The 25,045-nt window shown below is 29.3% G+C and overlaps 1 protein-coding gene across 2 annotated transcripts in view; it reads left to right on the top strand.

The window, feature by feature from the left end:
* LOC118205322 (uncharacterized) overlaps window positions 1-24,568 on the top strand; it is a 44,886-nt gene extending 20,318 nt beyond the window's left edge. For both annotated transcript variants that reach the window (XM_035377611.2, XM_035377610.2), the window contains exons 4-9: window positions 19-162; window positions 1,666-1,747; window positions 8,211-8,347; window positions 14,559-14,683; window positions 15,732-15,800; window positions 20,048-24,568. In XM_035377611.2, coding sequence (XP_035233502.1) covers window positions 19-162; window positions 1,666-1,747; window positions 8,211-8,347; window positions 14,559-14,683; window positions 15,732-15,800; window positions 20,048-20,276 — 786 coding nt within the window. In that variant the 3' untranslated portion in view covers window positions 20,277-24,568. The remainder of the gene's footprint in view (window positions 1-18; window positions 163-1,665; window positions 1,748-8,210; window positions 8,348-14,558; window positions 14,684-15,731; window positions 15,801-20,047) is intronic.
* The last annotated feature ends 477 nt before the right edge of the window (window positions 24,569-25,045 follow it).

The raw sequence follows: 25,045 nt of genomic DNA, 5'->3' as shown, positions 1-25,045 counted from the left end.
TTTATTCTTTTATTACAGACTGCTGATATTTCCAGTGATTCTTTATATCTGAATGCTATTAAAAGGTATATGCCTAAAAAAGAGGAGACATCACGGTTGAAACCTCTTGGTTTAAGCCAAGAATGTGCTTCTGCAATCCTAGAAAACAGAAAAAAATCTGAGGTATGAAGTTCTGTTTCCTGTGAAATTATGATAAAGACACTGTTTACTTTATATCATTAAATACTTCATAAGCTAAAAAAGCATAAAAGGAAATACCATAAAGCATGTATTCATCCATAATTTTCTTTGCAACTTTTATTGCAAAATGCTAATCTACTGTCAAAATAGTGCTTTGTAATTTAAAACTAAATTAAAAAAATAAATGTTATGATCATGTATGAGTAAGTTTTATCTCATGAAGCTTTAATAATTATGTTAGTATTTGTTAAATACGTTTTTAATGTTTTTAATAACACATTTTAATAATTATTAATGAAATTTAAATTAGGCAAAATAACAACCTTATTATTTTGTCATAGGTTTTAAATAAAACTGTGAATTTTGAGGGTGATCAGACACAGGTCCCTTTTCTTCAAAAGCAAAAAATTCTGCAAAACTTGAATTCTACACTGTAATGCGCACATAATCGTACCTCTGTTGCCACATAAATATTTTGCAACATTCTTTGTTTCCTATTTTTGCGGCATAGCCTGGTGGTTTTCAGGATAGGGTGGATAATCAGGTAGTACTCTGATTATGCTGATTGGTGTGGAAAACTTGGATTTTTGTTGCTTGCCAGTAAATGAGATTCCGTTTCTTTTAAATCATATTTCCATTTTTTATATCTGTCTGTATTTTTTAATGTTGCACTTCCAAAACAGATTTTCTTCTGTAATTTCACAGCATGGTAATTAGAAAATGGCTTCTTTTCGCAATATTCTCTCTATTTTTTTTTTTCCTCGTGTGTGTGTGTGGGGGGGGGAGGGAGAGGGCGATGCTCATAGCTTCTGTTTCAATATTCAGTCAATCAAGAGAAGAAGATAACAAGTACATTAAAGCTAACAAAAATAAGATTTCTTATGTTCTTTTTTTTTTCTTATTTTGAAAAGAACACATCAGGGTTAAGGATAGGATTGAAATAAGAATGCAGACATATATTGACAAGTTGTTATTATTTTTAATAATTATTGAAGCTGCCTGTTTCAGATAAGATGTAAATTGCATGATTTATATGATGCACTTCTCATATATATTACAAAGCTGATTAATAATAAAAAATACCTTTGCTGTCAGAATGTATTTTGCAGTTTTGAAATAAATTAAAAAGATCTATGTACTATCGATCAGTCAATCAGTAGCACATGATATGTGAACTTACATGAATTTTATCCTTTAGAATTTAAAAAACTGCTTAATATTTGTTAAGGATGTATTTTATGATAATTAAAATTAATATTTTATATATGGTATTTAATATAGTGATTATTTAATAATATTTAAAAATGTAATTTTAATTAATTTTTCTTTCTTTTGTCAATATCATCTGATACCAATTTTTGTGTATGAAATTGTGGTTAGACAGTATGATGCCACTTATTAGTGTAAACATTGTTTTTCTTTCTTTTTTCTATTTCCCTGCCTTCTTCCTTTTTCTTTAACTAACAAGTATTTTTGAATTTTTAGGCAGAAAACTTGAAATTTTCAGAACTTGTAGAGAGCAATATAGATGATTTCTGCATGAAAGTTACAAAATTTGTTGGACAATGTAAGCACATGTATTAATAAAAAACAATGGATCATATGAATTAAAATATGTTAAATTTTTAACATATTTTCAAACATTTCAAACATAACATTTCAAAATTATTTATTTTTTATAACTTCTTTTATATTAAATATGTAATAGTATAATGAATGCAGTTTCCTTTAAAAATTAAAATATGTTAAATGTTTGAGATTTCAAAATTATTTTTGCATAAATTCTTTTATATTGAATATGTAATAGTATAATGAACATAGTTTCTTCCAAGTAAATATCATCGTCAAATAAATTTAAGATTCGTTAAATTTTACTAATTATTTTTTGAATTAAACTGGTCATTTTTGCATTTGGCATCAATTTCTTTCTATGTTAGTAGTGTGATATACTAGAAATAATAATACAGTTAAAAGTCGTTAATTCGGACACCCATAATCCGGACCTCAAAGCTGCAAACTTTCTGCGCATGCGTCGCGTTGACGCATGCACGTAAGACCTTTACCGCTGCGAATTTGCGTGTGCGCGTGCACAAAATACATTTACGAATGCTCGTTTAATGTATAACGGACGGGATAAGCTAAGCTAAAATTATCTAATTATCTATTTCAGTTAATGTTGCAGATTGCGTTGTTCCTTAATCTTCGAATTGGATCCGGATTATTATTTTTTGCAGACTGTTAGAGCAATTTTATAAAAGTAAGCTTGAACTTTCGATTATGTCAAACAGAATTTCGGATATATATTTACTAATATGTAAAGCATATACAAAGCGAAAGTATCTTTCGGAGTCCATTAAACAAAAAGTGGAATTGCTGCAAAAAATCGATAAAGGCATATCCTTTGTTTATCTAAACTTTAACATTTGTTTATCTAAACTTTGTTTATCTTTAACGCGGCGGCGGTGTGCAATGAATTGGAAGTTGATCTGTCAGCACTATCCTTATCGTAAGGGCAGATGTTTTTATTTTATTTGGCTTATAATTGCTTACTCAATGTAGTATTTCATCTCGATGTACTCCGTCTTTGATATGATTTAAATCAAATTCCTCGCCATTATAATTCGCTTCCGATAGTGAAGAAAGTGACACAGAGGTTATTGAAAATGAAAAAATTTCAATTGACAAATTAGTCGGTATTCTCGACACAGCAATTATAGGACTTGAACAGCGGCACTTTGTAGCTGAACAAGAAATTATGTCTGTTTATAGAATTAAAAGAGAAAGTATTATCACATAAAACGAAGCAACTTAAACAACTTATTAACTTAACAACTTATTAACTTAACAACTTATTAACTTAAACAACTTTAACAACTTTAGGTTGAAAGAAATGTTTAATAAAGTAAACAAATAAATATTAAGTTTTTATTTTGTAAATTTTGGTACCCTTTAGATCATAATTGCTCTTTATTTCATAAATTATGGTTTCATATTTTTAATTTTGTAATTTCTGCATGCCGTCTTACTAGATTTAAACTGATGATCCGGAAAAATCGATAATCTGGAATCGCCGAAATCCCGACGAGTCCGGATTAACGACTTTTGACTGTAGAGACTAAATTTTAAAGGTATTTTTCTTTTCTATCGTTAAAAAATATGCTATCAATTTCTTTGTTTATTCAATTTATCCGTGCAATGTAAATAACAGTTATTTAATACCTTACTCTGTAGACATGATTAATAATGTCAAGGTTTATTGGTTTTCAAGAGTGTTAAAACTTTTTATTGAATTTTCTATGCTTTCACTTTCTTCAATGTAACCAGCCTGTAATTTGCATTAATCGCATATTTCCTTTATCTTTATGGTTCTCTTGATATATTTGATGTACCTGTTTTGATGTACTGATTTCAAAATGCAATGGAATCCTTTCATAACCATTTTCCTTCCAGTAATTTTTAAGATTTAAGAAATTTTGAACATTACAGAAGATTTAATGAAAGGATTAGATTGCACAACACATTGTTTATTACCAAACTTCATACTCCAAAAATAGAGTACTGATTGTATTGTGAGGTGCAAAGTAGTTAAAGAACTAGTTCGTATTTTGTGTTGATACGAATTTATCCAATATTTTCTTATTTTTTTTTTGACTTTGTGTATTGAACACTTGATTGTCTTTACTGATTTTTAGAAAACAGACTTAATAACAAAAACTTCAGAGATTTTTCATATTAGGGCATCATATGTTTGTTTACTCTTTTGAGATAAGCAAAAATCCTTGAAATTGGCAATAGTAGTTCAAGATACTTGAAAAAGTGTTAGCAACCTTAAAAACATTTGTTAATCTAAAAATATCCTAATCCTCTTTATATTCAGAATCTCAAGCTAATATGGTGAAAAATTATATCTGTATGTAATTCTCAGCAACAGCTGATCATATTTTCAGCCTGTGCATCATAATTGGTGGTACAGAGCTCGGGTAGGCGAATGTGATTTTTACATGGCAACATCTATTTAAAACATGTTAAATATTTTTTTGTGAAATTTATGGTTGCATGTGATGCAATGATTATCAGCATTATAAAGAAATGTATACTATGAATATAAAATTAAATGGAAAAAATCCTGCATTAAAGCCCAGATCAAAAAAGATGTTTATCCCTCTTGTAGGTGCTTATATAAGATAATATTGGTATTCAGTCCTTTCTAACTGTTGCTTGTCTGAATCATTATTTTCAAAGATTTGGATCTCATCTTTAATGAAATTTTACACTTCAGTTAATATTTAGAGATTAAAAGCATTTTCTACAGGCTTAAGAACAAATTTTTCAGTTTTTCCAAGAACTATCCCCCCTCCCAGTTCTTGAAGAAATTGGTTTTAAGTTCTCAAACTCCAGAAGATCATTAATGCTAATTTTGACCAGGAAATTCAGGAGCTCTACAGTGTGTTAGTTCACTAATGGTTTTCAAATTAAATCCTCTTCTCCAAACAGAAGTTTTATCTATTTAAAAGAAGTTTGTTTCAGCTGCATGAAAACTCTCTCTCTCCCCCCCCCATTTTTTTAATAACTGTTTGGGTCCAGCAATATAAGTTTAGTTAACATAAGTCAAGGTATTACTGTGTATTTTCCCTTTATATTTTATATGCTTATTATAGTATTAAGATGAATAGAATACCAGATTTCAAGAAAAGTGGGATGCCAGTCTGATGGCAGCCATAATGATCATCTGCGACACCACTCCAGATGACTCCGCCGATGTTGTGGGGTCAAAGACGAATGTTTTAAAGTCCTCTGTGAATGTAACCCTGCCTTAGACAAGCGCCATGAGATGGTGGACGGTACCACGGGAGGTATAGACGTGGCTGTAGTGCATTGAATAGTCGACAATGATGCCGTTGGGGCCTGACGAACAATCATCCTACCGTGCCTCACATTTGTGCTCCTTGGCCTTTCATAGCCTTCATTTCGTCGGAAGCTTCCTTATAGCAACTATTGCTGCCAACATCTTTGCATAGCAGGTGGTGGCCTATTGCTCGGTATGACCACCCAACTTCACGCAACCCTACAATGCAAAACCACGTTCGAAGTTATTTAGTTGTATGTAAGGTCTTTGATATCGTCGTAAGGCAATCTTTAGTTGCTTCTTTACAGGATTACAATGGCAGTAACAAAAAAAGATAATTTTTCCGCCTCTGTTACTAGTTTTTTACTTTGCGAATTGCACATTAGAAATATGTGCTATGATCGCAGTTCCTGTTCATTTGCCTTAAAACTTTGATCATTTGCATGTTTGATCAAGATGTTTTTGCGTACCAAATTTCGTCACGATCACAAAAGTCCTTCTTGGTGCTTCGATTTTTTGCAAAAGAGTGTATTTACAATTCTGGGCAAAATAATTATTAGTTATTTATTAAAAATAATAAATTGCCACATTTCACTTTATACACTGTTTTTAAGATATTTTTGCCTGCCTGTGTTTAGTTTTATTGCTTCCTATAGGATTGAAGTTGTTTATAGTTTAGAAATGTGCATATTTCTAGAATTAATGATAATTGAAGAAGAAATATGTATCTTTAAACTAAAAGCATGTAATATTTCTTTCCGTCGAAGTATAATATTAATCATTAAAATATTATAATTTAAACAATTAATATTGTGAATTCTAAAATTAAATTTTGTTTTTAGTTTCATTATGTTCTGTTGATTATTTAAAATTTTGTAGCAGTTTTGCTAGAACAAGCGTACTTTTGTCTTCTGTATTTTTCCAAACCCTTCCAGTTTGTGGTAAAATGTGCTGAGTACTTAAAGTAAAAGACATTTTTAAGTACTTCTTGTAAAATACACTTAGGAAAAAGTGTTTACTTGTGTAGTAGACTAATTTCAGAATTTTTAATTTTAGTTTCGGGTGTAATTTCTTTGTTTCCAGTGCAGGACGATTGAAGCTTCCCTATGACTTTGTCTATGACTTCTATTATATTAGCTTGAACTGTAGCTAAAGGAGTGCTGAATGTCGATGTTTTCATATTTATATACAAATTTCTAAGCTGCTTATGCAGTTTGAAACATTTTTTAAATCTGAACACACATTGTAAGCATTGCATGTGTTACATTCATTGAATAAAATAATAAAAAGGTTCATATCAGCACTGAAGACAGTTAAGTATTCATTTAAGTTTCATGGCATTCTGACATCATTTATGTACATTTAAAATATCAAATAAAAGATTTCATTTTTTTTGGTATCAAACATGATAGAATGGACTTCCGATGATACTTCGTTCATGTATCGCATCTGATATGGTGAGTTCAACACATATATGATTCACTGGGATTGAAGAGGTTAATTATTTGAGTTGTGATTGAAGAATAATATTATGAGTACTTAAATGAGAAAATTTTAAAATAATACAAGTGACACATCTTTAATTCATAGCTTTGTGATTCCACAGTTCCTGTAACTATCACATTTTGAATCTTCTGCCATTAGTTTGTGGATTTTTCACTTGTTTGATGCTGTTTGTAGCACTCAGGATTCAAATCCATTTACACTGTTATGTTTGTATTCCTGTTAATTTCTTATATTCAGTTATACTATAGCTAAGGATATTATATTAGCTTGAACTGTAGCTAAAGGTATTCTTATATTCAGGTATATTGTCACTTAGCATATCAAATAAAAATGTAGAAGATGGTGTTAATAGTACTAAGGCATTTGGCCAATGAACCAAATCTGTTGGAGTTTTTTCTTTTGCCATGATCCTTGCTGCTCAGTCAGTGATTGCAAATATTCTGATCATCATATGCTACTTGTAGTGCAGTAGAAATTTCATTTTGCCAGTCAGATGGTGCACTTATGAGAGTGATGAGTTAGCAGGAAGTGCCTTAGTTCTTGCGACAACTATGGAGAATGCAGATATTATGAAGAACAATGTCTGTCACATATAGGTAACTGAGATATGGCTGCTATTCACATATTAATTAATCCAGATTTAATCTCTAATGTTAAGGCTTCAACATGACTTTTGATTGTGAATATGTATCCAATCAAACATTTGATTTGAAGAGGATAAAAAATAGCTTTCAAATGCTACATAAAATGTATTGTAATGCCGAGGGATTTTTTTTCATATAATGACATACTCTACAAATATGTGACTGTTATGTTTTTCAATCACTCTTCTGGATCATATCTGAATATCCTAATAATATGAAAAATCATTATTTGTGCTTGAAACAAGGGAGTGGCTGGAAAAGATAGGTAAAAGAATGTCTGTAAACATACCCTTTATTTTTCATTTTGAAAATGTGATGTAAGACTAACAGTTTTGAATGACTTTAAAATATTAATGCAGATTATTTTAAAATGCTGAAAAATATAAGCCAGGAAAAATTGAAGTTGTGAAAAAATTTGAAAGTAGCCAGGTGGGAGAATTAGGCATTTGCTCACTATTGCAGTTGCAATAGTAGCTTGAGCTCCAGTGTAATGGATGTGTTAACATTTGTGAGGAGTTGCTTATCAAGCAGTTAAATCTTTTTACAGATATACAAATTTAGACTGTGACTGAATGCTAATCAGGGTGATTACACAAATAAACTGAAGCAATAATGCTTCAGTTTATTTGCAATAAATATCTTCAGTTTATTTATGGATCAGCATTCTTCTGCTGTTTCATCCTGTTTTCCACCTTTTAGATTACTGCTATACAAATATGTAGAGTGTGTTGACAAATCTAGAGGGAGGCATATGTTTACCAAAGCATAACTGGTACTGTTAGAGATTCATATCTGTTTTTCATAGTTTTCTACCATTTGGCATTGGCTAGTTTCCAGAGTTGCCAGATAAAAGAGGTAAAAACCTGTGCAAGTAATTTTTTACTGCTTCTGATAAAACAAACACATGTAAATTTTTTGTAGCTATTTTTTAACTGTAAATCTGTAGTTTATAAGTTACTAATTTTTTGAACAATTTTCCTTGATTTTTCTCTTTATATTTGTTACTTATAATACAAAATTGAATCTTCATCTAGCTGTATCTTCATGTGATTGGAAAAATAATTTCAACAGCACAATTGAATATCTTAATTCAATTGCTACAGATTTGAATACTGACATCATCAAATCATATTCAACTCAGAATAAGGAGATGCTTTTTCTGTATTACAAGGTTAGAAAATAATTTTTTTTTAATGTTTCTTGATTTTAAATATTTTATTTGCAATATTTGCTTTATTGGGAGCTTACGTATTTGTTAGTTTATGTCTAAAATATGACTACTTATTTATTATTATTTTTAATATTACTAACTCTTTATTGAACTATAATTTCATGTGTTATGAAAAGAACTTTTGATAATACTGCATAACAAGTTTTCTTTCTTCTTGTCACAATAGTATGTGAATTTAAAAATGTATCTGTTATCTGATTCAGATTTGCCACCAGAACTTCCCTAGCATGCAAGGGATTTTTGGTGACATTAAAATTTATATGAGTGTATATAAATTTTTATATGTATCAGGAAAAGAAATCTTTTAAAATAAGGAATTATATGACCTCCTGTTCCTCAGGTGAAGTCAGCAAGTATATAGAAACACAATGGCCTTGATATCCATTTTTGATATAAAAAAACTTCCTAGTAAAAGTTCTCATCATGTAATTATTGAATACTTTTAGGACTGACTGAAAAGGAATGCAAGTAAATATGTGAAAAGTGAAGTTAGACATGTCCATATCACAATTTTGTAGGATTTCTAGACTGTCCACTTTTTTCCCCCTTTTAAGATTTCCATGCAACTTCTTGAACAGTTTCAGCTTATAACTCAAATTTCTGATACAAAAATCACTTTCTAGTTTGTAGTCCCACAAAAAAATACCTTCTTTGATTTTATATTTATTTATTTTATGTAATTTGTTTTTACTTCCTTGTACTAAGGAAAGGAATTGTAATCATGAAAAATTCCAGGTACCATATTTCAAAGAAAAGATGACAATCAGCCGCATCAAAAGCAAATGAATATATATAAATACATATACCCACTCTGTTACTCAGCTTCATGAGCTCAGTTTTTTTTTTAAAATTCTTATATGTTGGTAAGTTGTGCATTTTTTGCTTTAATAAAAATGTTTGAATTATGTTCTTATCTTTCGGCTAAGGTTTTTATGCCTTTAGTTAACCTGCATGCAATATTTGTAGAATTAGCAACAATTTAACAGTTGTTTAAGTGCGGCTAAGCCTAATTTTTGATTACCATATAGCAGCCACATTTGTTTACATTTGGAACGTAGCAGAATAGTGGATTTGTTGCCAGTCTAGAGAAACTAAGTTTTGCAACAACAAAGATAAAGTCTTCTTTTACTTTTGCGAATTAAATCATGCTTAATACATTCTGGAATTAAAATTTAAGTTACTAAATTATCCCATATATTGACTCGGCATAATGTCGACAGCAAATTAAGTCAGTTTCTACCCCTTCAGTGTTTTTTGCCTAGTGAGACAAAAAGTAAACTTTCAGTTTTGTGCGGCGCAAAATCTGCCTTCTTGCCCGCTGGCTGAATTGCTTGTTTTTGCATAGAAATTCTAATTTTAATTGTAAAAGTTGTTCTTTATATTGTTGTAACAGTATTTATGTTTTATAGTTTTCTATATTTTTAAATTTAAATAAAAGTATTTTGAGATTTTATGTATTTTTGCCTTGTCGTGAAGTGAGAACTGAATTAATTGAATGAGAAATATATCTCTAATGAAATAAGTTTAAAGGAAATGCAGGAAAAATTGTGTATAATTTAATATTACATATAAAGAAGTCATGTGGTGCATACATCAGATTTTTTAGATATGGGTATTGTAGCCCATTTGCATTTATTTATTTAAGCTTTCTTCAAGTCATATTTTAATATGTAACGGGAAAATAATTGTTTTTCAGAGTGCACAAATTTTGATGACATTTAGCTGTCTCAAGCTTAGTGATGCTCGTTTTGTCCAACGATCAATCACTTTTTTCAATATGCAAGTGTAATGACTTTATCTACTTCAGCTGTTCAATTTTTAGAGGAAACAGTGGTTTGCATAACCTGTTTAAAGTTCAAAGAGGATTGCAATTAATGTGGAACATCCCTCAGTGAAGATTTTATCTAGACAACCACTTATCAGAGTGACAACATAAATAACATTTGTACTGAACATCATCACTCTAAGGAAATAACTTTCACAGAAGACTGAAATTGTCTTTAACTGTGAGTGACCATCTCAGGGAACATTTAATGTGTTTTTAAATTACCAACAATAATTCTATTTATATTTTCAGGTTGATTGTTTTTGTAGGAGAAGTTTGAAGTTTTCAGAGGTTTGTATCATATTGACTGTGTGATATTAATGTATCATTAGTTCACCATGTGTGAGCCATGATCACCAATGTGCCATGATGAAAATTTGTTTCTCTTGTTAGTACAGTTGAACCCCAGTTATAACAAATGAACATTTTGGTCTAATTAATTTATGAATATATTGTAACAAATCATATTTATTCATGTTATTTTATACTGTTATAGCGAACCTCCAAGAGTATGAAAATCGAATTTGACAAACTGTATAGGTAGCTTTTTTCTTTAGTTCCCCCCCTCTAGAATTTTTGTAAGTTTTAATGGGGAAAAATTTACTAATCTTTAAAATCATCCATGTTTAGAATATTAGGATCCATATTTCATCTGAAAAGGGAAACATATATATATTGTTTTTCTTTTATCTTCACCCACTGTCTGTGTTCTAAACAAGGGCTATGCAAGACATCAAACTCTAGCAGGACACAATAAGGATATCTTCGGATACCATACAATGTATGGTACTGTTGAACTAAAGAACCATGCACTGTATGGTTTTATTAGGGTTTTTAATGGATTCACTGATTCCATTTAAATTTTTTTGTTTGAGCTGCTGAATAGAATTCTATTCAAGGCTGATGCAACGGTGGGAATTTTAAAATTTTCTCAATTCATGTAAAGAGGAAGTGATGAATTTTATGTTTTTTTTTTTTTTTTTTTTTTTTTTTTTTTTTTTTTTTACAGAATGACAAGTTTTAATCTTTACCAGTATGTTTTGTTTCAGTATAAAGTTCCAAGTTTTATCCTCCAAGTAGCGGTTTTGTATTTTTTAGGTTTTTTGCAAGGCATAAGATTTTTTATTAGGGTTTTTAAATTTTTGCATCACAGTCATTCATATTTTGCTGCCAATAATTGATTGTATTCTCTCTGGACATTAAATAAGACATGTAAGTGAAAAAATTATCTTCCTTTATCATACTTTTAAGAAGAGCAAAACTCTTATATATTCTTTGACCGAACTCTGTATACTATTCTGAGTTAAAAGTTCATCCATGTGGTGCCACAGCTTTGCCATATGAGCTGTAAATGTTAAGTTTCTACATCAAAGATAAGATGAACATCATTTGAAAAATACAAAATAAATGCAACTAAATCAATATCTGTCAGAAATACAGTTTATCCAACTATACAGTTGGTATTGTTACCAGTTGGTATAGCAGTTAGCAATGCTAACTGCCATATTAGTGTGCCTGGGCTCAAGTCCTGGAAAATTGTAATTTATTTTTAGGATATTTGTAACCACAAAGTGTGTGCGTGGGACAAGGAAAACTCTAAATGTATGGCAAGCTGAAAGTCCTCATGAGAGGTTGGTAATGGAAGAGGGGTGGTAGTCTCTTGGACCACCTCTTGGGATGTTCTTGCTCAAAACTGGGGTGGGACTGTACCTGAATGACCAGTGGTGAAATTCTCGCTGACTTTTAACTGTACATATACAATTCATACCATAAGAAAAAATCAAAATCCTGGTTACAGAAAAAATTTGGATATAAGAAAAAAGTACACCATAGGGATGTTGAAGAAGCACTGCTTAAATGTTTACCATTCAAAGAAGCCATAATCTGCTAATATCTGGGCAAACATGTCAGATAAAGGCCAGCGAATTGGCCAGGCACTTTGGAGAGTCTGGAAAAGAACAAACAATAAATTTAACAACTACGATTAAATCTTAATATTCTTTTTTAAACTTTTATTTAATATTTACATCATTTGCTAGATACGAAAATGTAAAGCAGTTTTTTCCCTTTATTCATCATTAATTTCTTCATATTTTTGTGATATCATCCATTTTTTATATTGGATGAGATATAACAAACCAAACTTCAGACCCACAAAGTTTCTTATCGCGAGGTTGGACTGTAGAACTTATTTGTGGTTATGTTTAGTTAAAAACTGAAAGATCTTTTAACTTAAATTTCACTTGTAAACTGATTTCTAAAATCTGTGAGTCACAAAAAATCTGAAATCATCATGCACGAATATATAGAAAACAAACCCTATTTATTCTGTGACCAATATAATTTCTGTAAAGAAGAAGAAAAAAAAAAAAAAAAAAAAAAAAAAAAAAAAAAAAAAAAAAAGAAAGAAAGAGAGAGAGAAAGAAAGAATCAAGGCCTGGTTACTATTGCCTAAAAATTCAGAATGATTTAAAATCTGACCTGGATCAACATCTATTTAAAAAAATTTTATTAAGAATATTTTTTTTAAGAATATTTTTTAATTTCTGTTCATTTGATATTTTTTCATAAAGCGCATAGAGAGTTCCAATTCTTAATTTCACTTCAGTACTAGAGAAAATACTTCTATAACTGAAGTAAAGGTCAATAATTTGGCTTCATAACTAAATTGCTACGTAATCAGCCTTTTTGCTTGGCATACATCTGAAACCAAGACATTCTGCAACAATATTAATTTTACTCCAATGGAATTATTTATATCCCTGATGCTAAATTAGCAAATCATTCTTTATGATTTTTTGCTTTCATCACGGCATGGCTATCAATGCATTACAGCTTAAAAAATGACTCATGCAGTAATGTGTAATATTTTTTTTTTTTTTTTTTTTTTAATATTAGTAATTGAATACCAAGCAGCATGATATACATTTACATTGACATTATGTTTGGCAGTGGTTACAGACTTCAGTTAACTCTACTGCAAAGCTTTGAATGTGTTGATGAGGAGAATTTTCTCCTCATGTATAGAAATTTCTTTCTATATGCAAAAAATAGATTTTGATCATAGATTAAAAGATTACATTTAGTGCTGTTTATAATGAGAATTTGATAATGATTTGTTATTCAGATAAGCCTAGGATTGGAGACAGAGCTGGTGTGGCTGCACCCAGCAGCAGAATTTAGGAGAGGCAAAATTTTTAGAATTTAGAGGAGCATGAACAACAAATTAAGGCATAACAAAGTCTTTAGAATTTAGGGAAGGCACTGGGGTGCAAAATTTAAGGGTGGCAAAACTCTTAGAATTTAGGGAGACGCTTAGCAGCAGAATTGCAGACATGTAGAGACTGTACAGGACCATAAAATGTCTAGTGCCAGCCGTGGATAAGCATTAAGTATAAGTGGGAATTTCTTCAGAACTCAGATAAGCCTGTGCAGGAAATAGGCATAAGTGTAACAAGTAACTAGACTAATGTAATTCAGGCTTAACTTTGTCAATGTTCGATAAAAACAATACAAAAGGAATGGAAGATGTTTTGCTAATCTCATGATGTATTTGCCAGTAGTATTTAGGAGATGCTAGCTAAGCTTCATGATGATAGCCACAAATCTGAAGGTTTACAAAAGTCATACACTCAAAAAAGTAAAATTTTCAATAAATGGAATTTGTAAGCAAATGTGGAGAAGTGGTAATAACGAACATAATTTAGCTGAAATTTTTCATTGTGATGATAATCAATGAAATTAACTAACAGATGACAAAAACTGTATAAGGGTTCTAAATCCAGTAAAGATTAGTACCATTGAGAAACTGCTTACCTTCTTAGCTCAGAAGCTGAGGTAGAATTTCCTCAGCTTCTGAGCTAAAAAGGTGAGCAGTTTCTCAGTGGCATATTTACTCCTGTTCTGTTGTTTATTATATCCAGTTTCACAGAATAGTTCCAAAAAAAGCTGTCTTACTGTTGTACATTTATTTTGAGGGAATACAAATAAGATGATGGTGAACAAGTTGAAACCTATGTTATCTCCAATGCTTGTAGCTGTCTTGGTTATAACTTCCTAATTTAGTGGACTTGGCATGTGATTGAGTATAAGTTCGTTCTTCTACTCAGAATTTATTTTGATGTATAAATGGTTTAATTTACTTGATGTATAAATGATTGTGTCCTGATATTCATCATGGATTAAAAAAAATGTATCATATAAAAATGATGAGTAATTTAACTATGCCTTCCCTTAATTTTATTATATTTTTCAAGTTGTACATTTGTTTTTAATGTTTATATCTTTGAAGCTACTTATTTATTAATTTCTTTATAATTTTTGTAGGTGCTGTCAGAAGGTTTATCTCTGTTAAATGAATTATTTCATTTATACGAAGAGAAAATTAATTTTAAGTCTGATGTTTCACATTCCCTGTTAGTACAATGTCAGGCTCTTCTGCTTAAAATTAGGTAAAAATATAAATTTGAAGTTCATTTTAATCTCTCAGTTATTGAAAAATGGCAATGCTTATTGTTTATTTTTGATGTTACCCTATTTACTTGTATATGCACCCCTTTTTACTTGTTTTACCTCTAGAAAATTAAAAAGAAAAATTACACGATGTGTTTCATTTTTGAGGTGGAGGCATAAATGAAGAATATTACACATTAAAAAGCACAAATGAATAAATCTACTAATATTATTACTCTAATCTGTATTTCGGAGTTGTTAATTTGAGTAGTATCTTTTTTACTTAATGAGAAAAATTGGCCAAAATTTGTGATGTTTAATACCATTTTGAATTTGTATTGAAGAGTCGATAAATAAATTACAGTAATTTGAGGTTGATTCCCCCCACCTTTTATGTTACTCAAGGATATCCTTTTCTGATTTACTAGTGGCTTTAATTTATAATTTTGTTATATTTGGTATGTAGAAAGAATTTTCACACAAGTAATTTAAGTTTTCAAAGTCTAAAAATATGTTATTACTATTCTCATGAAGATTTGTTACTTTAAAATCATAATTTGACAACTGTATGAAAAACTAATTAAAGTTCAAATATTTTTTCATTTTTAATTAATGCAAATAATATTACAAGTTGGCTATGTAGAATACAAATTCTATAAGATTCTGTGGATAGGACTTTCATTTTGAAGAAAAATATATTGATCAATACTTTTTGCAATAATCTGTATAGAAACGTTCTTCACATTATCTCCTAACATCAGAAAACCTTTTCTAAACAATATTTTATTTTTAGCTACATACAAATGCAAACATTTTGCTCTTTGGTTTATGTGCGACTCCCTAAACATGATTCTGAAATTTAATATCAAATATCTTGGCCAATTGTTATTGTACAAAAATCAAGCTTTTCGTGTTTGATTCTTAAAAGTCATTATTATATTTAAAGTTTTAAACATTTAATAATTTATTGGTTGAAAACAAACTTATGATGAAATATTACTATATTGTGATGAAATATTACTAAATTCTTTTCTTTCTTTCTCTTAGAACATTTGAATTAGAAATTTTGACTGCTACATACAATCATGAAACTATGCCAGCTCTGAGAAAGATCAGGTTATTTTTTTTTATTGCTGTTATTTTAGTCTTACCTTTCTATTTCTGACATTAATTACACTGAGAGGTACCTTGAAAGCTTCAAAAATGTTTCAAATAGTTTTAAATAGAAATTAATTTTTGAGGATATTGAATTTATTTGAAATTACCTTATTTTCTGTTGAAATATCATAAGTATATATCAAAAATATTTCACAAGTTTTGAAATTTAAAGTTTTATTACTTTAAAAATGGGTTACTTACTAGACAGTAATTGTTAGTCATTCTTTTAATTTTTATTGATTGCTACCAACTATTACTGATTATTTATGCATAAAATCATTGTAGATTTTCAACCAATATTTTGAGATTATTGATGCAAGTTTTTTATTATGGAAATTATTCATGAATTTTTTTTTTTGGAATGTTCTATTCTGTCTGCATTTGGTTGCAATTCAAATTATGTTCAAAATTTTCCAGAAATTTTAAATTTGTTTCATTACTTACCAAAGGGACCTGCCATTGACTTGAAGTTAAACAATTAAAATACTTCAGGGTTGCCATAAAAAACTCAAGATGTGAGATAATTACTTTTTATTTATTTATTGATGAGTTGGCAATAAATTTCAGCTCCAAAGTAGCAAATATTGTCGAATTTGGCTACAACTTATGAGGTTTTTGAAAACATTCTGAAAGATTCTACAGTTGAATGTTTGAGAGAAGCTTGTGTCAGATTATATAAAGTGTTGCATATTGTCCAGTGAATCATTTATCAACAGTCACGGGTAATTGAGCAAATTTACTTATCTTGAAAAAAAGAGAAAAAAAACTTAGTTGAATATTGATTATGAAGAAAGTATCATTGATCATGGGGGGGATAGATAACACAGACAGTGCTGCTGCTGATGATTTTGAAAATATATCAACTGATGAAGATGAAGTAGATGATATTGAGATATGCGATGAATTTTTTTGGTACTTACTCAGAATACGACAATGATTATAACAAAGTAAATATAGTAGTTATGAGTATTTCACAGATTTTTGTTTCCCCAAATAATAATCCAATGTAATATAAAAAGGAAGTTATTTTGATCCATTTAAGACATAATAAAATCAATATTTTAAATGAAGAAAGCAGGAACTTTAAGAATTTCAAAACATAAAATCGGTTCTATGTCATCCTCATTTCTTTTTTATTTCTGTGAAGAACTTTAAGATATTTAATTGTATAATAGAGGAAGGCAAAAAATAATATATAATACAATAAAGAATGAAAATTTGTAGATATAACAGAACTGAAAGAATTTATTAGACCATTATTGTATCACTGTAAATTGAAAGGTAAAGTAGTTGTAAACTGTGGAACATAAAACATGGTAGATTAATCATTCATATTTTGATTCACCAGTATACTGCATATATAGGGTAATATTTGACAGTGCTGTTGACAGGCATAAGAAAGATAGAGTGATAAATTAGAACTAGTAAGAGAGTCTTTTGAATTGGGGAATAGTTATCTGCAACTACTTTATGTTTATAACTGGTCTATGACTGTGAATGAGCAGTTAGTTGCTTTGGAAAATTTTCTTTCTGGCAATAAGTGCCATCCAAATATGAAATATGTAGCTTAAATTCTGAATTATTTGCAATGTGACAACATATTCTTGGGGGGTAGAAGTCAATACAGGTAAAAATGAAATGAGAGAATCATATTGAGGATAAAATATACCTAGAAGACAGGAAAAAGAAATAGAAAATTTAGGACATAATGTAACTAAACATAATCTTTATTTATTTATTATTATTTTTGCTTCATGTGCATTAGCTTCTTGCATTATCATCTGCATTTATCCATATGTGTATTAGTATATGCATTAGCTTTTTGATGCACCTTCCCCCTCCCCCCAAAAAATACCTCTTCTTGGAATAATTTGAGAGTTGCTCACTTTGTTTACAAGTCCAAAAAATCATAGTGTCTATTGTGTGTTTTTCATATTTCAAGAGGGGGACACAATTATCATCATTTACAGTCCCAAAAGTGTAGAATTGTTTGCTTTGCTAGTACAGTGCATAATAATATGATATTGAACTAGCTTGAAAAAGAAGCCACAAATAATTCTAGACTATGACAAAACAGGGTTCGTACGGTCCTTAAGAGTCCTTAAAAGTCCTTAGGTTTTTTGGAATCGATTTTTGGTCCTTAAAAGTTCTTAATTTCGTCCAAAATTGCGAAAGGTTCTTAATATTAGTCATCTGAAATTTCTGTCTATTTTTACAGCCATTTTGAGTGTGAATAAGCATTTTGGAGGAATATTTTTTGCGATTCACTGACAAATATTGTTTGTTATCTTTTGAATGGATTCATGGGTTATAATTTGTTCCTATTTCTAATATAAAGGGTGCGATATTCGAGTTTATGGGCAAGAAATAAAAAATAAGCATTTCGAAATTATTTATTTTTTTCTAATGAAGAGTTCTTAAATAACTTTTCCCTTTTGCGGATGTAAATTCTTTTATTAAATGGTTCTAAATTTGGTGACTTATCAACATTTTAGAGATTTTAAGATCAGTTTCTATACAAAATTTTAATTCAGAGGTCTGGGAATTTTCAACAATTTTTTTAAACATTATAACATTGATAGATTTTATTAAAATAATGGTAGTATATTGAAATTATATTTAAGAAATAGTGTTAAAATAAAATATTTTTATTTTTGGCTGTAATGTTATAAAGTAGCATTGCTTTCCATTTTAGGGGCTTATTATACAATATTGTGAGTTTGAAAAATCAACAAGGTAATAAATAAGCATATTTTATGAAAGAAACGAAACAATTCTTAGCAAAAGCAAAATAACTATGTAATTAGTTAAAAATGTCTTCCTTTTAATTTTTTTATAAGGGTTTTTCCCACATAATTATCTCAGTATGTGCATCAGTTTTCTTTATAAAATTAATTTTACAATTTTCCCCTCTAATTTTTTTTTTAGCCAAGAAGGGCAAGTTGTCCAGAAGGACTATTAATTTCGTTTTGGCATTTTGCATCATTTACTCTAAAATGGCATTTCACTTTTTAAATTTTTGCCAACAAATATTAGAGCCCTGCATTTTATTTAAAGAAATTAAATAATGAAGAATCTGCATGAATGTATGTAGTATCTCCGATTTTGAAAAAACAATGGTACCCGGAGACATCAAATTTTGAATAACATAGACCTTCACCAGAACATGGGCATCTGGAAGCTAAAAATTCAAATTTGTTTTATTATCTATTTCATATTTTGTAAAACGTTAATGAATTTTTGATTAGCAAACTCGACAGTTTCAAAGCAAGCAATGGCAACACTGAAACAGTATTTTTATATGCAGCATGCGAGACTCTGTATTGGAAATTATAAGGATATGCTGTTTTTAAATATTTTGTGATATTGCTGTTGAATTGAATTTTATGGTTAAGTGCGAAGAACATGATATTTAATAAGTAAAGGTAACACAAAAAAACGTTAAAAAAACTCCGCTTATTACATAATATAAATTCTGAAAGCTTTCAGATTTATTATTATTTATTCCCCCCAAAAACATTTCTAGTAGGGACAAAATGGTGAGAACATATAGTGTGAAATGTAAGTGCAGACATATTATGGCTATTATTGAATGGTGAGTACAATAAGAAACTGAGGTAAAGAAGGAGTTTTATTATACAATGTGCAGAGAAATTAACAGGGTATGAAGAAGGTGTCATTACTTCAATAGATTCTTCAGAAATGTTTAGTGAAAGTAGTTATGAACCATGAACTAAATAATCAAGATGCCACAGTGCAAAATTAATGAAACATTTTGTGAAGAATACTCTGCTGCCATTTGATAATTGATACATAATAATTGAAGGTAACAAAAATAAATAAATATAATTATTACAATAATATTTTTCTTTTCTATTCTGTATTTATATTATGTTGTATACTCATGGTGAAAGAAGTGGTTACTTAGTATTTTTTAATCCTACGTATGTAACATATGGGTCTGATGGGCCCCACCGCCAATTCTTGTATAATCTTTCTTGTTTAATTAGAATCTTAAGCATTTCTTGTTCATTTTTATATTTCAAATTAAGGGGGTATAGTATATGGGCATTAAGTGTATAATAATATAATAATGGCTAGTATAATGGGCACTAAGTGCTCTAGGTTTTCGATGCTGATGCAATACTTTGAAGTAATATTTTACTACAACTGTAATATTGTACATTTTTTTTTCTTTAAATTAGAGGGGATTTATATCTAAAAGAGAAAAAGTTAGAAGAAGAACGGGTGGACAAAACATCTATTTTGGAAGCATATGAAGCTCTTGGTGAAACATATGAAGCTCTTGTCAAAAAATATACTGAATTATCAGTCGATATAAAGAATCAGAAATGGGCCATTGAGACTCTCAGACAAGGACAAGCTACTGCTGAATCTCAGGAAAGTCTAATAATTAACCCCACATCTCCCTAAAGATATATTATTTTGACAGATAGTACAAAACAGTTTTTGATAAAACTTTCGGTTTAATTTATGTCTTGCATATTAAGAGCAACATAGATAGCATGCACAAAATACAATGAAAAGTGGAATATCTATTGAGTTTTCCCCCACTTAAAAATTCTTCATTTTATCCTAATGTAAATTCATTATTATTTCAGGAACATTTGTTATTCAGTGTTTAATAATAGCTGCTTTGAGTAATTTTTAACATACTTCGTTCACTTTAGAAAATGTGCAAATTTTTATATTTAATGAAGGTAACTGATCCCCCCCTTTAATTTTGTTACAATATATTGCATTCTTTTATTACTATAGTAATTTTTATGTGTTTTTTTTAAATAAATAAACGTATAGGATTAAAAAGGTATTGTTTACTAGCAATGTATGTTTTGGGAAGATATTTCTTTTTATTTTGTTCTGAAAAATGAAAGTAAACTGTAACCTTATATTAAATAAGTTGGTGAATCTTCGGATTATGGTAACTTGGCGATTTTTTGGCGAAACTTTGGTGACCAACCCTGCTACAGCAACCTGCTAGTTTTTTTTTTTTTTGGACGCCATTTTGTTTTCACGAAGTAAAGGCATGTTTTTCTTTTACTCAACATTTTTTCCAACAACCTGCTAGCCGAATTACACTTATGCTAGAACTTTTATGGAACAAAAGTGCTTAATCATGACGAAGATTAGGTGCGAAATTGGGAAAAAGCGTAGAATCGCCCACTGCTTGCCGCATTTTTAAGAATTGCATATACATGGTATCCATGTACACGTCGACCTATTTTCTCTTAAAAAAACATCCCAGAATTGCACAAAAATGGCATTGTGCACACTCTTGACTTTATCCATGTACACATCGAGCTATTTTCACTTAAAAAGTCAAAGAAAATTGACAAAAGTCCAATTCTTCTTACTCTTGTAAAAAGCGCCAAACAAATAAGTGGGCGATTCTGCACTTGTTTGCGAAATTGTTTCTAAGTGCTTATTAGCTAAAACTGCGATTGGAATTTTCCGGAAAATGTCACATTACATGTCTCATGATCTCTCATTTCTCTGAGACAAAATAATCTGTGATTCAAACTGTGTACTTCTCAGATTATTGCTAAAGTCCTAGCTTTAGCAACCTTTATCGCCTTACCAAAATGTCGCCAAACTACCTGTTACCATATTCCAAAGATTAGCCAAAAAATTTGCAAAAAGTGCTTGTAAAGCAATTCTGTGTTAAATGTAAGTAGTTATTACATGGACACTGTTAAAGCGTACAAGAAAAAAGTATCACCGACTTTTTCAGTTTTCAGTATTTAAAATCATAAATCACACTTCAGCATGAAGTAGCCTTTAATTAAAGACTCGCATCATAGATTTAAAAATAGTTTCTATCATTAAAACACTACAACTGCGGTGATTACTTAAACAATAGAATCAGTTTCAACGAAAGCAAAGCTTTATTATCACAGAAAAAACAATGACGCCCCTCGCGTTGTTACATCGTTCTCAAACTTAAATATCTCCTATTGTTGCCATACACAAGTAGCTAAATTATACTAACAAAATAAATAAGGCATTATTAACAGCCACCATGAATTAACATTCTTTTGAATGCACATACTTGCTCCTGTGCTCCTGATATTCCTGGAAGCATTGATAAGAGTGCTTCTTTTGTTTTCTGTTAGAAAACGGTTGTTGCATTCTTTCAACTTTGACTGCCTGAAATGACTGAGCGAACACAACCATTTTTAGAAGAATAAATGGTTTCAGAGCGTAAAAAATATGGCAAATAAGGTAACTGTAGCATGAACAAGGATTGTTTTTTTATGTAAAGAATTCAAGCTTGTTTGTGTATGCTTTCGTTGAAAATACATCCTCTCAAAAGGTGCTTTCATTTCGTTTCCTTTCATACAACATGTAGGAATGCAAATGGGAGGAGAAATTTATTTAATATTCTTAGCTGTCCCGGTTGAATGAAGAAATGTATTTAGTATCTTCTGTTGTCTTGGATGCTAAATACATTTCTTCTGTAGACAATGGGCTAATATCTAACAGTTTTTGCAGATATCATGCACATAAACTTTGTGATTATTTTGAATATAATATTATTTCATGTATGTTTTTACAGTGATCGTGCTTATTTATTTATTTATTAACATTTTCATACTTGAATTATCACTCTATGCCTTTTTTATGTACACTGCAAAAAAAAGGGGGGGGGGACAGCTCTATATCTCCGGTTCTGTTGGGCTGATTGACGAAATTCAACTTGCGTTTTTCATGTCTTGAAAGTGCAACTTAGGATATATATTAGATTGATATATAGCATTGTTCTAATGTAGGTATTTTGACACAATCAGACTTTTTCTGAACTAACATACCAATTTTGTTCCATATTTCCATTCTACGACTCAAATTACGCCAAACTGCCAAGTTTTGTAAATATTGCACAAGTAGTTTTTAAAAATTAGCTCTCAAAACTGTAGCTCCTCAATGTTAATTGAGTTTGATATATATTTATTAATCTCTTTTTTTTTTATTAAACTTATTTGATTCTTCTTTTCACGTTACGAAATTCAGGTTCATTCCAAATAAAATTCACTCATTTTTTTTTTTTTTTATTTATTTTTAAAACTTGTATTTTAAAATAATTTTTATAAATTAAAAAAAATTGCATTTTAATCTATAAAATTTTTACCATCATCTTAAAGTAGACATATTTCTAAGCATACCAGCAAAAAATGAGTTTTTTATTCAAAATTTCTGAAGATATATGTGAATTTATATATTGGCATGTTTTTAAATTGGCATATTTGTTGAAAGCAATAAAATATCAAATGTGGTTTAGACACTTTGCTAAAATTATTTGAAAGTAGGAACAATATGACTTTTTTCCCCGTTCATGCACAATGTAAAAATTCATTTTCTGCTCCTTTTTTTCCGCTCTGGCATAATGGAAGGGAAAGGAAAATTGTTTGCCATATATTAAGAAGTTTGCTAACTGAATTATTCTTGGCGCAAACTAAAAAATTTCGCCAAGATAAATTTTTGAATTTCTCCATAAATTTTGCACCAAATTTTACAAAATTTAATATTTATTCATAATTTTAGCCATAGAATTGAAATGTGGAAAAAATTGGTATGTTACTTCAGAAAACGTCTGATTTTGTGTCAAAATACCTATGTTAGAACAAGGCTATGTATAAATCTAATATATATATCCTAAGTCGCACTTTCGAGACGTGAAAAGTGCAATTTGAATTTCGTCGATCAGCTCAGTAGAACGGGAGCTATAGAACTGCCCCCCTCTTTTTTTGAGCAGTGTACATCTATGTCACTGTATTGTATATATAGCTGCTTATTTATTGCAGTTTATAATGCACATAATAATAAATATATTCTTGGAATCATAAATTTAGAAAAAGCAATATATTGTTTACTGCCTTTTGATAATAATACTGAAAAGAAATTATTAATATGTGATCATAGCTGCCAACGCTCTGGATTTTTCAGCACATCTCCTGAAAGATCACCGAATCTCCTGGTTTTTAATTTTTAGCCTATATTAAAGAAATTGTTTCCCAGCAATTAATGAAATTTACTGAATTAATGAAATTTAAGTTAGACATTTCCCATTCCTACGTCTCTAATGATTTTCAAAATAATTCTTTTTATTAAACTTAATTTCATCTGAATTGTACTTTTTTTTATTATTGCATTTTATTGAGCTTAGTTTCATTAAATTTTTCTTATTAAATTGCACTGAACTGAGTTTTTTTTAAATCTACTGTAGACATTTGCTGATTTTTATATGAAGTTTGAAGCAATGTTTAATCAGTTAATATTTATATTTAATTTTGTTTACTTCACTATATAATATGTTACTAAGTTTATTCACACAAATACTATGTACAATGATTATTAATTTTATTTTCATCATATTTAAAATAATAAAAGACAAATAAAAACTTTGATAAATAAAATCTTTTTTTCTATATACAAGATATTCTTAGTATAAAATTATAAGAAAATTAAAAAATGAAATGAGACAAAAGAACATAAAATTTAGAATATCTAATTAAACATTAATGTATTTTGCATCAGAATTGAAATGCAAATAATTTATATAAAGTGAATTAAAGTAAATTTGGCGTTCATTTCAAATGATATCGCTGCCCAATGTGAAAAAAACTTATGTTGTTAAACAAATTTCTTCCAAAAAAAAAAAAAAAAAAAAAAAAAAAAAAAAAAAAAAAAAAAAAATTTTTTTTTTTTTTTTTTAAATACAAAAATCGAATGGCTCATAAGATTTAAAAATTGGCAGCTATGTGGGATGTATTTTTTTATACTTTTTATACTTATTTACAAGAAACTGTTAATTATGTAGAATTTGGTGAGACAATATTTATTGAGAATGATTAAATGCCATAATTACTATGTTAAGTGTAACTGTTTTTCGTAAAAATGTATAAAACTTATTTTGAGCTTATCTGATGACTGTAGTTTAGCTCAAGTGCAGGAATTCAATATGTGATATGATAGAATTAAACATTTGATTTATATTTGCTTTCAAAGTAAATGCATTTGAAAATTTCTATGACTAAAAAATTAATTTTTTTCTTCTTAATAATCTGTGTATTCTACTTCTGTATGTCAATATTGATATTGTAAAACTACAATTTAACTAGAGCTAACTAAATGTAACAATTTGACATGTTCTTAATATCTGTCATTATTTTTAAAGATGTATCCTT

Source organism: Stegodyphus dumicola, chromosome 5, assembly GCF_044657685.1.
Source record: "Stegodyphus dumicola isolate Sdum_Otavi_A_Nest chromosome 5, ASM4465768v1".
NCBI lineage: Eukaryota > Metazoa > Arthropoda > Arachnida > Araneae > Eresidae > Stegodyphus > Stegodyphus dumicola.
Note: the sequence above shows the minus strand (reverse complement) of the source record. Positions and strands in the feature narration are given on the sequence as shown.